Source organism: Corvus kubaryi, unplaced genomic scaffold, assembly GCF_017639235.1.
Source record: "Corvus kubaryi isolate FWS band 111438036 unplaced genomic scaffold, C.kubaryi_AGA036_p1.0 split3-73, whole genome shotgun sequence".
Classification (NCBI taxonomy): domain Eukaryota; kingdom Metazoa; phylum Chordata; class Aves; order Passeriformes; family Corvidae; genus Corvus; species Corvus kubaryi.
In genome coordinates this window covers 40535584-40547651 of record NW_024582091.1, presented here as the reverse complement: position 1 = coordinate 40547651, position 12068 = coordinate 40535584, and the positions used below count along the sequence as shown (strand labels likewise).

Genomic DNA, 12068 nt, shown 5'->3' with positions numbered 1-12068 from the left:
TGCAAGCAGAAAGCTTCCATGAAGGTATAAAACAAAGGATGGCTTCATTCAGGGTAACAGCAATAGGTATAGAACAAAATCACTATTTTTGTTTAACTAAAAGTGAGACCATAACTATTTTGCAGATCCATTTCATCTGTCAAAATTTGATATGGTCCCAATTCATAAAATAACACAATAAAGCTTAAAGGCACGATTCTATCTTGATACATATGAACACATGCTACATAAAGCAAAGAAATATATAAACATGGCTGTTTACAAGCCAGTTGGAAAGCATAATAACCAAAAATATACATCACACTATCTTAACAAAATAATGTTTAATGATGACAGTTTAAGTTTGCAATTACATGACATTCTTGAGCAAAATATCACTTCTACTTATGGCAAAAGATTTAAAACTGCAAAAACAACCGAAGCATTTATTCATTTATATGCCATTTCAAGATGAAAAACCCTGCCAAGGGCAACACTATAGCAGTGTAGCACATCTTTCTTTTTTTTCTTTTAAAGAGCAGTAAAGGTAAAAAGAAGTTAAAGAAAAAAAAAATCCAAGGCAGGACCTACATCTACTGGCAATATTTAATGATCAATGAATCTGCTACTGAAATAAATTTGCTTAAAACAAAGCTCTTCCTTTAATGGTTTTTACACAGCAGGCTCCTGATACGAAGAGGGGATAAGTGATGCTGGCTTACAATTTGGTTCTATAGTAAACTGTGCTAGTATTACTATCAAATCACCTCTTATGAAACTCCCTTTCTGCCTACCATGCAATCAATTTAACAAAGATCTAAACAACAGTTCAAACATTCAAATAAATTCCATTCTCCTCCTTCCCCTCTATGCTTACTAGAAGAATGAAAGTCACAAGTCACTGGAACAGTCCCAGAAATTGTTTTATCTGTTTACTTTTATTAGACAAGATTGCATATTGAATTCAAGTGAGTCAAGAAAAAACAGCAATGGCTTCACACTTCCACAGTATGTGTGAAATGAAGATGAGCACCAATTCTAAGACACAACACAGTTATACCTGACCTCAGGAGCTCACCCACATTCTGTTTAAAAGAGCAAAAATAAAACATCATCTGCAAGAAATTTTGCATCAGTTTTGTCCCCATAACAGAATACCCAGATCATCACACTACAGGGTTTTACATAAAAGGAAACCAGTGGCAAGAAAAAGTCCATCATCCAGCCAGAATAAACACTATTTTCGGCTTTGTAATCTCCAAAACAAGTAGATAGACGTAAGTATACGAGGGGAATAAAAAAAATACAGTCAGGAAAAGAAGACAAATTAGAGAAGCCTTCTTTCCCCAATCTGGCATTTCTCTTCTCCATCCTGAAGTAAACCAATTCAATCACACTCCCATCACAAAATCAATACAGAAAGAAAAAGAGATGGTTAATGAAGAATATAGAAAACATGAAGGAAATTCATTTGCAAGCTGAAAAGAAAGAGCAAAACTAAGGATGACAGACAGAAAGGATGACAGATTGTATGACTGAAACTACCTCAGCTTTCTAATTGACAGGATTATATAAACAGGATGTACTGATATTTTTAGGAGCACAAATAAGAAAGGTACACCAGCTGGTGCAACAGGTAATATATGATTCTGTAGTTTATTTTAGAATTGTATTTAGAATATGTAAAGCCAGTATTAAGTCACAGCAAGACAACATATATTCGAAGAGACCTTCAGAGAGACGTCATATAGTCAAACCTCCAGTTCAAAGCAAGCCTAGCATGAACAGGGTGCTTGGGGACTTTGTCTAATTGAATTTCTCCAAAGATGGGAGATTCCAGTCTCTCTGGAATTTTGTGGGTTTTATAATTTTTGAGTTTGTTTGTTTGTTTTTCTTTTACAGAGTTACAACTTCCTTCTTCCCAGTGTGTCCCTACTGCTTCTTGTCTTTCCATTGTGCCCCTGAGATGAGTGTGGCTCTGTTCTCACCCACATTCCCCCACCTGGTACCTCTCCTAAAACTATACAAGTACCTACTCCTAGTCCTCTTGCTAAAATTTTAATCAAATAAATTATAATTCTTTATTTTTCAAAGGTACTCCGTCTCATATAAGCAGGGATATGCATGCTTAAGTAAGCACAGTTTGTAGTTTTTTTCTGTCAGCAGCAGAATTTGACACATGCTCCCAACTTTTCTGGTTTTTCGTTTAGTATTAATTTTTGTATTCCACACCAGTTACCACTTGATGGTAGTTCTACTATGCATTATCAGCAGAGAAAGAACACTTTTGCTGAAGTGTCAGAAATACAGACTTCAAATTCTTGTGTTAGGAATTGTTTTCTAGATGAGCAGTTCTCAAAGAATGGGGAAGTACACAGTGGTGAGGTTTTACAGAGAAACATGAGAGAAGAAGCGTTCATCTGATGATTCTTCTTGAGACGGGGAAGAGCAGCCATGGAACCAATCTGGAGATCGGGAAAGAAGCAAGCCCCAAGGTGTTTTAGGACTACTCATTATTTATAGAAAATAGTCCCATCTACACACAAATACTCCAATTACACAGTGAAATTATCATATAATTCAGAGGGGATCAGAGTTGAAAACTTAAGAGGCTGACCACTACTGAAGAACAGTCATTCACAAACCATCAAGAATTCAGGTGAAATTCTCACAATAAGGACTACCAACTGCAAGGCTATACTGGTGAGGACCTCATGCATCATCTCAACTTGCAGATTGAGGCAAAAAATGCCTACTGACCTTCAGATACCTGTATCACCCTCGGAGCCTGGATTTAGACTGTCTTTCAATGTTCCCTCAAATCCTCAAAAAAGAAATTTGGCTACATCAAGGCTGGTATCTTTTACCTGTGAATCTGCCCATGCCTTTCTCTTTACCCCAGTTCTCTGAAGCTCAAAATATACGGAGGGCTTTACTCTAATTTTGCCTTCATCCTTCCTATGATACCTCTCACTTCACTGCACAAACCTTCGCTTTCCCAGCTATGATAGCAAATGATGTAATTGGAACACCTATCAACAGATAAATCAGTACCTTTTTACTCTGAAGGCCTATAAAGTTGGTATGTTTTGTGTGTTTTTTAAACCAAAATATTCAATCCGTTCAACTGACAGTATATTTAAAACATGACAAGGTGTCCAAGGCAGCAAAAAACCCATTTCAATTTCACACACTGTGATATGTAGACATTGGAGCAGCTGTGTTTCTCCTATCTTATAGGCTGTATTACTAGGACTTGATCTGCTGAGACTTTACCAAGATGCTTATGAACAGTATTTTCAAGTCATAGAGAAATCAAGCATTTAATGGCAAAGTAAAAAAAGAAAATTAAATTTAAAGACACAACTGCAATCTTTAAAGTTGCAGTTACATATAATCCAAAAGATAGAATGTGGTGACATTTACAAGAATATCATAGACACAATTAAGAATTCTATTTCATAAACCATCCAGCATTTTAATGAAAAAAGTTAATTCTCAATGGAATTTTAAAATGTAGATGAAGAGAAATTAACATGTAATTACACAGTGAAATTATCATAGCTTTATTTTAAAGTCAAAGGAGGGGAGTCTCCAGTATCATTGCCACTTACAGCATCTTTTGTTAGTTTATTTTACACACTGTTTTTATTTAAAGCTGAGATTTCTACATTGCACCAGCATAATCCCAAAATGTTCATCAACCATGCCTGACAGAATTCTGCACTGACTTGCAGCAAGTGCTGGTGCTTCCACTAATATCCAGTCTTGAGCAACTCGCTTTTGTTAGATCTCCCAGGATGATGAGTATGCTTTAGTCTCATCCTTCCATTTCCAGATCACCTCTCCATGATTAACAGAGCTGAGACTGCAGATAAAACTGAACCTACGTGTTCAGCTGCATCAGTTATGCACATCCATTTTGTTCAGTATCTAAAATCCAAGTGCTTCTCCAGCTCTGGGAACCAGACCCATACATTACCACTTCTGATCTTGGTTAAAAACAGAATCACTTGAAATTAATTTTAATGCTTAATATATAGAGCACAATTCAAAACCAGCAATGGATAATGAATTGTGCGGTTTCACTAACTGGATGTGCAAACTGACAAAATTCAAATTAATAGCTGCAATATCCATTTAAAATATCTTTTAAGAAGCTCCCTTGACAAAGCAACTCCAAAATGCCTTGAACTCCTCTGCCCTCAAATGAAGTAACAAAAACCCCAAAACAGTAGTGACCACATTAGATGCAGGAGTTCTCAACAATGTCTGTCTTGTGAGGAAAGAACAAAACAAAAGCAAGGAAAAGCTCCAGAATCCACTAACATCTCATCAATAAATTGTTACCTGTTTTTAAAAGCACAGTTAATAGATGCTGGGGCAAATATACTGGCTTTACTCTACAAAGCTGGTATGAAATAGTCTGAAAATGTGCGCAGATGTATTTGTGCGTATATCCCTAAACACCGTTCCGAAGGATGTGGTCTGATTCCACGTTTAATTTTGCTCAATTTATTATTTAATCATTGTTATTTAACTGACACTGTTCCCTCAAAAAGATGAGGGGTGGGTTTTGTTCTCTGCATAAGGGTTACTTTTACACTTCCAGCCGCAGGGTGAGTGTCAGTAGTGGAGGACGGTGCTTACCTGCTGAGCCTGGTACCTCTGCTGGGCCTGCGACAGATACTGTGCCTGGGGCGGCAGGTGCTGGGGCTGCGGCTGCTGGTTGTAGTACGGCTGCTGGCCCTGCTGGCAGTAGCCACTTACACCTTGCTGACCATACTGAGGTGGGATCTGTTGGAAGAGCCAAGCAAAGCAAATGCATGAGTTGAAGCAGAGGACATGAAATCAAGCTATGTCCCACCCATATGGCAACTTCAGCAGAAGTGGTATCCTCAGCTATACACCTGACCCAGTGGTCTGACTCCTTTTCTCAGCAGCTACTGTGAGCCCTTAGATCCTCTTGCCTTAGGAGGAGGAGTGAGCCCAAGTGCTCTGCATAGTTACTCTTTTCAGGAAGAGCTTCCAAGGAAAATGCTACGCTTCTGAACATCACAATTCTGTAATGCCCAGTCTTAAAATACAGAAGCAGTTATTTGAGATATTTGCTCTCCCTGGGCACATTACTGAGGCAAATCAACAGAAGAATCATTCTGATGCACTGACCCAAAAGTTTAATTGCGGAAAAATGGCACAACTCTTAAAAAGACATTGAAAGAGAAATGCTTTTTTGGTTGGTTTTTTTTTTTTTTTTTTTAGCAATCAGGTACTAATTTTTATTTAATGTTTTGCCTGCAATCCTCAGGTTTTTAGTGTTTGTGTTTAAGCCTTACACAAAAGCCTTGGGGTTTGGCAGGATTTTGGTTTTGTCAAGTTCAATCTCTCTTAGTCTTCTCCCCCCTACTAAGATATATTTTTTTAAAAAATAACAACAGAACAAAATAATGTGTTACACATCAGTTGGAACATGTATCACATACTAAGAACCCACACACAGTGAGAATTTAAGTTAGAACCAAAACCAAGTCAATTACAATGTCAGAGGAATTTTCTGCATCGGTTTAGTCTGTAAGCCTTGTATCAATAGACACTGACATTTTCTCAAGGTATTTGGAAGAGCACACTTTCAACAGACTCCTGATATCATGTCCAGATTTCCCTGATTTTAGGTACCCATGCTTTTCCTCAAACTCTGGAATTTAATATAATTTCAGAAAAATAACAGATGCTGCATGTGACTTCTCCCTTCTAGGACGGACCTCCTGTTGGTCCTGCACATCCCTGCTCTAAGCAAGTGTCTCAGATACCTGAGCACATCTGAAATGCTTTGATCTCTGAACTGTTCCTACTGAGTTTCTGATACAACGATAGATCTGTTTATTCAACAAGCAAACACATACCTGTTCTACCTAAAGTTAATTTACTGCATTCATTCAACAGTATTTGCTAGGCGGTAGTAATAATAATACAAAGTCAAATTTAAACACGTGCTTAGGCTGTTTTTATTACCACAACTTGATCTGCTCCAATTACTTCTGCCAGAAATTGGCAGTCCTACCTCTTCTACTACCCCACTTCTGCACTTGCGCTCTTTACCTTCGCTTCCATTTCCTTTCCCACCATTTCACAGGCAGTTAAATGTTTCTGTGACCAAAGCAACCCTTTCTGACAAATACCCTCTTCACGATGATGCATAAATGAGGCCTTTATAATGCAAACTAAAAAGGGTGTGTTGGAATATCATCAGGCAAACAGACAGCTGGAGTCTGGGATCTGACAGAAGACCACATGGTGATTTGCCCATCATCTGCAAAGGTCACAGAGCCTGGACTGGTTCCTAGTAAATGCTGAGGAGAAACCTGTGTTGTGGTCCATCTGGGTTCCAGTTACACTGGGAAGAAAAGGAAAGATATCCAGACAGCAAAATACAGGCTGCTGGAAAAAAGGAAAAAAAGAGAACTTGAATGCCCAGTTGACAGGATGGTGACAAAGCTGAAGATCAGATGCATGAGCAACCAGAACATTTCTAGAATAAAGATACTTGTACAGGAGGGCTGGAGTTCACCTGAACACAGAAGCCAGGTCACTGGTACATAAGGCGCAAGAAAACAAAATTTTAAAATGAAGAGGGGATTAGAAGAACACATGGTTTAAGACCATGGTATTGCTATGTCAAATGAAGACATGGAGATTCTGGGTCATCAAGTGAAGATGCTGGGAAGAATCAAAGAATGAAAAATAGACATGCAGTGACTGCAGAGTAAACAGAGTGGCAATAAGAAATTCCAACAATACATGGACTTCCACACAAAGAGGGGGGGACTGGATCAGTGGAACATCAAATTGCGAACAAAAGCACTAGTAGCAGTCATATAAGAAATACGGTTGAAAGGAAAAAATTAGTGGAGTCACTAGTAGGCATCATCCTAGGATACAAATTCAGAGTGAAGACAGCTAATAACAAACTAACATTATATACTACATAGCATTTAGAAATAAATCAAAATAAAACTCCACCTCACCAAGCAGCAGAGGTCTGGAGCTTGGTGAGATCAAAAAGAGTGAGTGCTGGAACCATCATGCATGGCCAAACTACGACTACGCTGACAGCAGCACACTAAGCAAGATCAGCAAAAGGCACACCACAAGATTGATTAGGGGGACATTTCAACCCCTCCCAGTCAGACTTAGTAAGCAGACTACAAAGCTGAGACCAAAGTATGAGATAACTGTCAAAGGTCCCATGGAACTGCTGGTTAGGGAACCTGCATGAGGAGCCACTGCCTTTGGCTCAGTCCAGAGCAGCAGGAGCCATCTACTACTACATCCTGCAGCTGCAGAACCACAGTGCATCAGTGACCATAACAGAGTTAAACTGAGCATCCCTACAGGAACAATGAAACCCAAGGAATGTGCTACTGTTGTGCTTAACTTCAAAAAGTGTAACTACACAAAAATGAGAAAGCTTGTTAAAAGGAATCTCTAACAGACAGCTACGAGAAATAAAATCTGACTGGCAGCATCAAAGCTATTTAACAACAACCACATGGAAAGCACAGAAACAATATTCACCACCCATTCGGAAAGACCTGATAAGAGCAAAGGGACACCAGCATGGCAAAGTGCAGCTCTCTAGAGGCAAAAAGGCATCCCCTTCAATAAGCCAGCACCACGTCCAAATGAGGAAAACAGAAAAGACTGTAAACTCTGGCACTTCAAATGTAGTAAGACAGGCCAGAAAGAACTGTTGGAACAGCTAGAAAAGGGAATCAAATGAGTCATGATTCATTTCTTCAAACACATCAGAAGTAGGAGGTCTGCCAGAGTCTGAAGAGACGAATGATGATGAAGGTATAAAAGGAGATACAGAGAACACAATGCCATCACAGAGAAGCTTAACAAAATCTTTGGCTCTAGTGTGCACTGTGGAAAAATCTTGGGGTGTTCCCATGCTGGAGTCCTTTGTGAGGGACTTGATAAATGTCTCTGAATCTAATGGGACTTTTCATGGAATAAAGTGACAAATGAACAGTCAGAAGTGGCTTGGGACCATAAAGTATCACTCCAGAGGTCTAATCAAATTCAAAAAGCTGAATTACTAATGACCATCCACAGCCTCTAAATTGGAACTGCCTTGGTAGGTGAGAATTGCAGTATGGCTTAGAAAGAAAAGTCAGAGATTTGAGTAATTTAAGACTACATAACACTGATGACTGTTCTGGATAAATCAGGACAGATAAGAATGAAGATGAGATTTAGGAGACATCAACACAGCGAAAGAAAATCCCTCTCTACTGACTTCTTGGAATTACCAGGAAGGGTCAGACAAAAAGGTTCAGGAAAATGCAACAAGAATCATAACAAGTATAGAACAGTTTCCATACAAAGAACCTATAATCCTTTGAGGATGGAAGAGACACCAGGAAGTAGGAGTATGATGGAAAGCTACAAAAGCATCTTGTCCAACAACAATTAGGATGCATTTAATAGCAGAAGCAAACTTCAAAACAAGAGAGAAACAGGTTCTCTAGTCACGGAGGTGGCAGATGTATAGAACTCCTTGTCAAACTGATGTTTTGAAAGCTGAAAGTTTATGTGGTCTCAAGCAAAGACTGGACAAGTTCACAAAAGAGACATCCTCTGAGGGTTACCAAATTTACAGAGCCGCATCTGGCTCAGGAAGTCCCTGAACTGAAAATAGCTGGAGGGTTGAAGAGTATTGAGGGAAGTACCGCATGCTCGCTTTGTTCTGACTCTCCCCCAGGCATCCAATTAAAGCCTCCACTGGAGGCAGGATACAGGGCTACATGAACCCTTGATCTGCCCTGATAGAGCCATGCCTATGTTCTAGCCTCTTTGCAAAAGAAATTCGAGTCCCCGGAGAAAACAATGGAACTTTGGTCTGCAAGATAGTAAGTAACAAACGTAAGCAACCTGAAGAGGCAATAACACCTTGACTGCCAAAGCTCTGAGACTGCTTCATTTTCTTAAATATTTTCTGAAGCAATCTGCTTTCAGACACTGGTTTAGAAAAGGTTACCAGGCTCCTCTTCTGAACTTACATATCAGTTACTCATGTTAGAATTTTCCTCCATATTCCCTCAATCCAACCTGTTTTAAAAAAACAACCAAACATCACCACCTAAAATACAGCAATAATCATAATGCTACATGAACGTTTGGATGCTGTTCTCTTCAGCGCAGAGACCCATCACGGCTGCCTTAGCAGAACATTCCATGTAATTGCTGTGGCTATTTAAATAAATAACAAACAACAACATGCAAATTAATCCTCCTGCTTCACTGATGGGGATCACAAGATACCGCTTATGGACAAATGTTTATTAAACAGCATATAAAAAAAAGCTTAATTAAAATCTCCCCAGAACAAAACAAATCTAAAGCCAATTACTTAAAATGCTTGGGAGTGAATGACCCAAGCATCCTCTTTCTTCATAAAGTAAACCCTCCCTCCCCCTTCTCCCTTACACCCACATTTTTTGTGGCCCACACGATGCAGGAGACAAGAATTTGGGAAACTTCATCATGCCTGTGGTAGCGTGGATATTCTGGGGCCAGCTAGAGAGAGAACAGACCTGAGTTTGAATCTATTTCTAGGCAAGCACAGAAACTGTAATAATTACTTTTGACTCCTATCTGACTTGTACAGTATAAATAGCATTATTTTGGGAGAAGTATGACTGACCATCAGTGATTAAACTACTCTGAACACAAAGAAAGGATGAGAATAATAGAGGAACAAAATTGGCAGCCAAAATGAAGAGATGGGGCAAATCCAATTAAACCTATAACTTAGCCCATTATCTTTAATTCTTGTTTGAATAAGGGATCTAGTGGCAGGCATTCTTTGTCCAGGTAATACCTTGATAGAAACAGAAGTTTTAAGCAATTTTTGCATGTGCAATCCATGACTGATGTCAAAGGAGAAGGATCATTAGACAGCATTAGAGTCATTATAATAATTTTTAAAATTAAAATGTAAAAGAATTAGTGTGTTAGCATAGGTACACTAATAATACCAGCAATATGCAGCTACTGCCCTTTTACACCATCCTGATGGCTAGATCCAGTCAATAATGGAAGAAGCTTTACACATCCCCTATCACAAAAAGCTCTGCCAAGTCACACTGGGATCCACCTGAACACATCAGATTTCATGACATGCTCGCTACAGGGAGGAAGTCCTGGCCACATCATTGCTTCTCCCTGAAATTTATTTGGTGCCTAGCAAGTGAGTTATGATATTGGATATCCATTACCCTGGATGATATTGGTAGAAGGCAACAGCACAATCTGGAAGCTGTGGACCATAGTGTCATGACAGAAAAATCTGGGGGAAAACAGATCTGTCTGGCCTGATCAGCATCAAGCCCTGCTTACAGAGAGAAGGAAAATTCAACTCCAGAGGCAGGGGTGGCACTCAGAAGAAAGGCTGGCACTACCTGGTTCAGTGGCCAACTTTGCTGAGGAACAGTGAGACAGAATACTGTGAAACAAGTACCACCCTCAGTAATATAATCACCAGTATCACTCCACTTTCTTAGCACCTGTAACACTGTAATTACATAGAAATTAGAATTAAAAAAAGTATAGTGAGGAGCATTCTCAGAAAAAAAAACCCCTACCACCTGGTACTTTACACTAGGAGTAATTCTTTCAGTTAACAAAAGGTTATAGTATTTAATTCTAATTATTTTAATTTCACAGTGGTCAATTCAGTTGTAATTATAAAGTTGTAATTATAAAGAAAGATGTCACTTGTGACTTCTGAAACAACTTCTGCTTCAGTCTTAGATTTCCAAAGCCAGACTTCTGCCAAAATCTAAGTATTTTCCCCCAAACATTCAAACCATGCATTTCTCCATACTGTCCAATAGAAAGTTGTAATGGAAAACTAACTCCCTGACATTCACACACTTACCAAAAAGATCTGGTTCATATCTAGAACTTTCAAATTAATACAAGACCTGTATGTTTAGCTGAATTATAGAAACAAGAAAAATATAATATGCTTATACAGCGTAAGGAAATCCTCTGGTACATGTTCAGTGGAATATTTCGCCACAGTTAGGGCAGCATGGTCTCCTGTCTCAAATCAACATGTTCAACCCCAGCATGCTTGTGCACACAGTCTTATTGAAGGCTAAAAATCCTTCTCACTAAATAACAAAAAAAAAAGAAAAATCTAAAAGGAAACCAAGTGGAAAGCTGGGTGTTAATGTCAAGGCTGTTAATCAGAGGTAAATCTGAAATCCTGATGCTAAGGCGTTTTATTCATACATTCTATAAATTCTATTACTTCTTATCACTTAGCTTTGACCTTTTGACAATACATTGGTCACAATGTCCACCTATGTTATTGTCTTTCCTACATTGCTTGCCTTTACACTGAAGTATGAACTTTAAAATCTTATTATGAGCCTTTAAAATATTAACACTGGGCCTGATACTGGTCCACCCTGTGACCCAGGGCAAGGAAGCGAAAGCATGAAAAGCATGTTTCTGTGTCACAGAACAATAATCCCCATTCCAGAACTTGCAAGGTAGTGGATTTTGCAGAGTCATTAAATGCATGTCTATGTTGAAGACTGCAGTGCAGTACACAGATCTGCAAACTAGCTCAGATACTGGCAGGAGCCTACACCAAAAACTGTGCTCAGCTAGTTTGCTGTGCTCCATAGAAGGGTGAATTAGGTCAAAGGGAGATCCACACTCTTGTAGCCAGATTGCTTCTTGTACACAAGCCAGTTCATTTAAAAAGGTAGCTCGAGCATGTTCACAAGACGCTGCAGTCTGCAATGCAGTCATACCGAGTACTACAGAAAGGACAGGACTTACACACCGGCCTGTAATCCCTTTGTCCCCAAGAACTGCACGGCAGCACAATTACACCACTTGTCAGTGCAATGTATAGAGCATCACATATGCACCTGTTATGAGGTGCTCTCTATATACTGCCTTCTACTCTATCTTAAATCAAAGCAACGTGAGCTAACCAATTATTAATACAGGCAATTTTCCTCTCCTAAAAAAATACCCCAAGCCAACCTATGAAAAAAAAAAAA

General features: G+C 39.0%; 1 protein-coding gene across 1 annotated transcript in view; it reads right to left on the bottom strand.

Moving 5' to 3' along the window:
* The window catches only part of ARID1B (AT-rich interaction domain 1B), a 38130-nt gene that overhangs the window by 19155 nt on the left and 6907 nt on the right, over positions 1-12068 (bottom strand). Inside the window, exon 2 of the mRNA XM_042016662.1 lies at positions 4621-4787. Coding sequence (XP_041872596.1) covers positions 4621-4787 — 167 coding nt within the window. The remainder of the gene's footprint in view (positions 1-4620; positions 4788-12068) is intronic.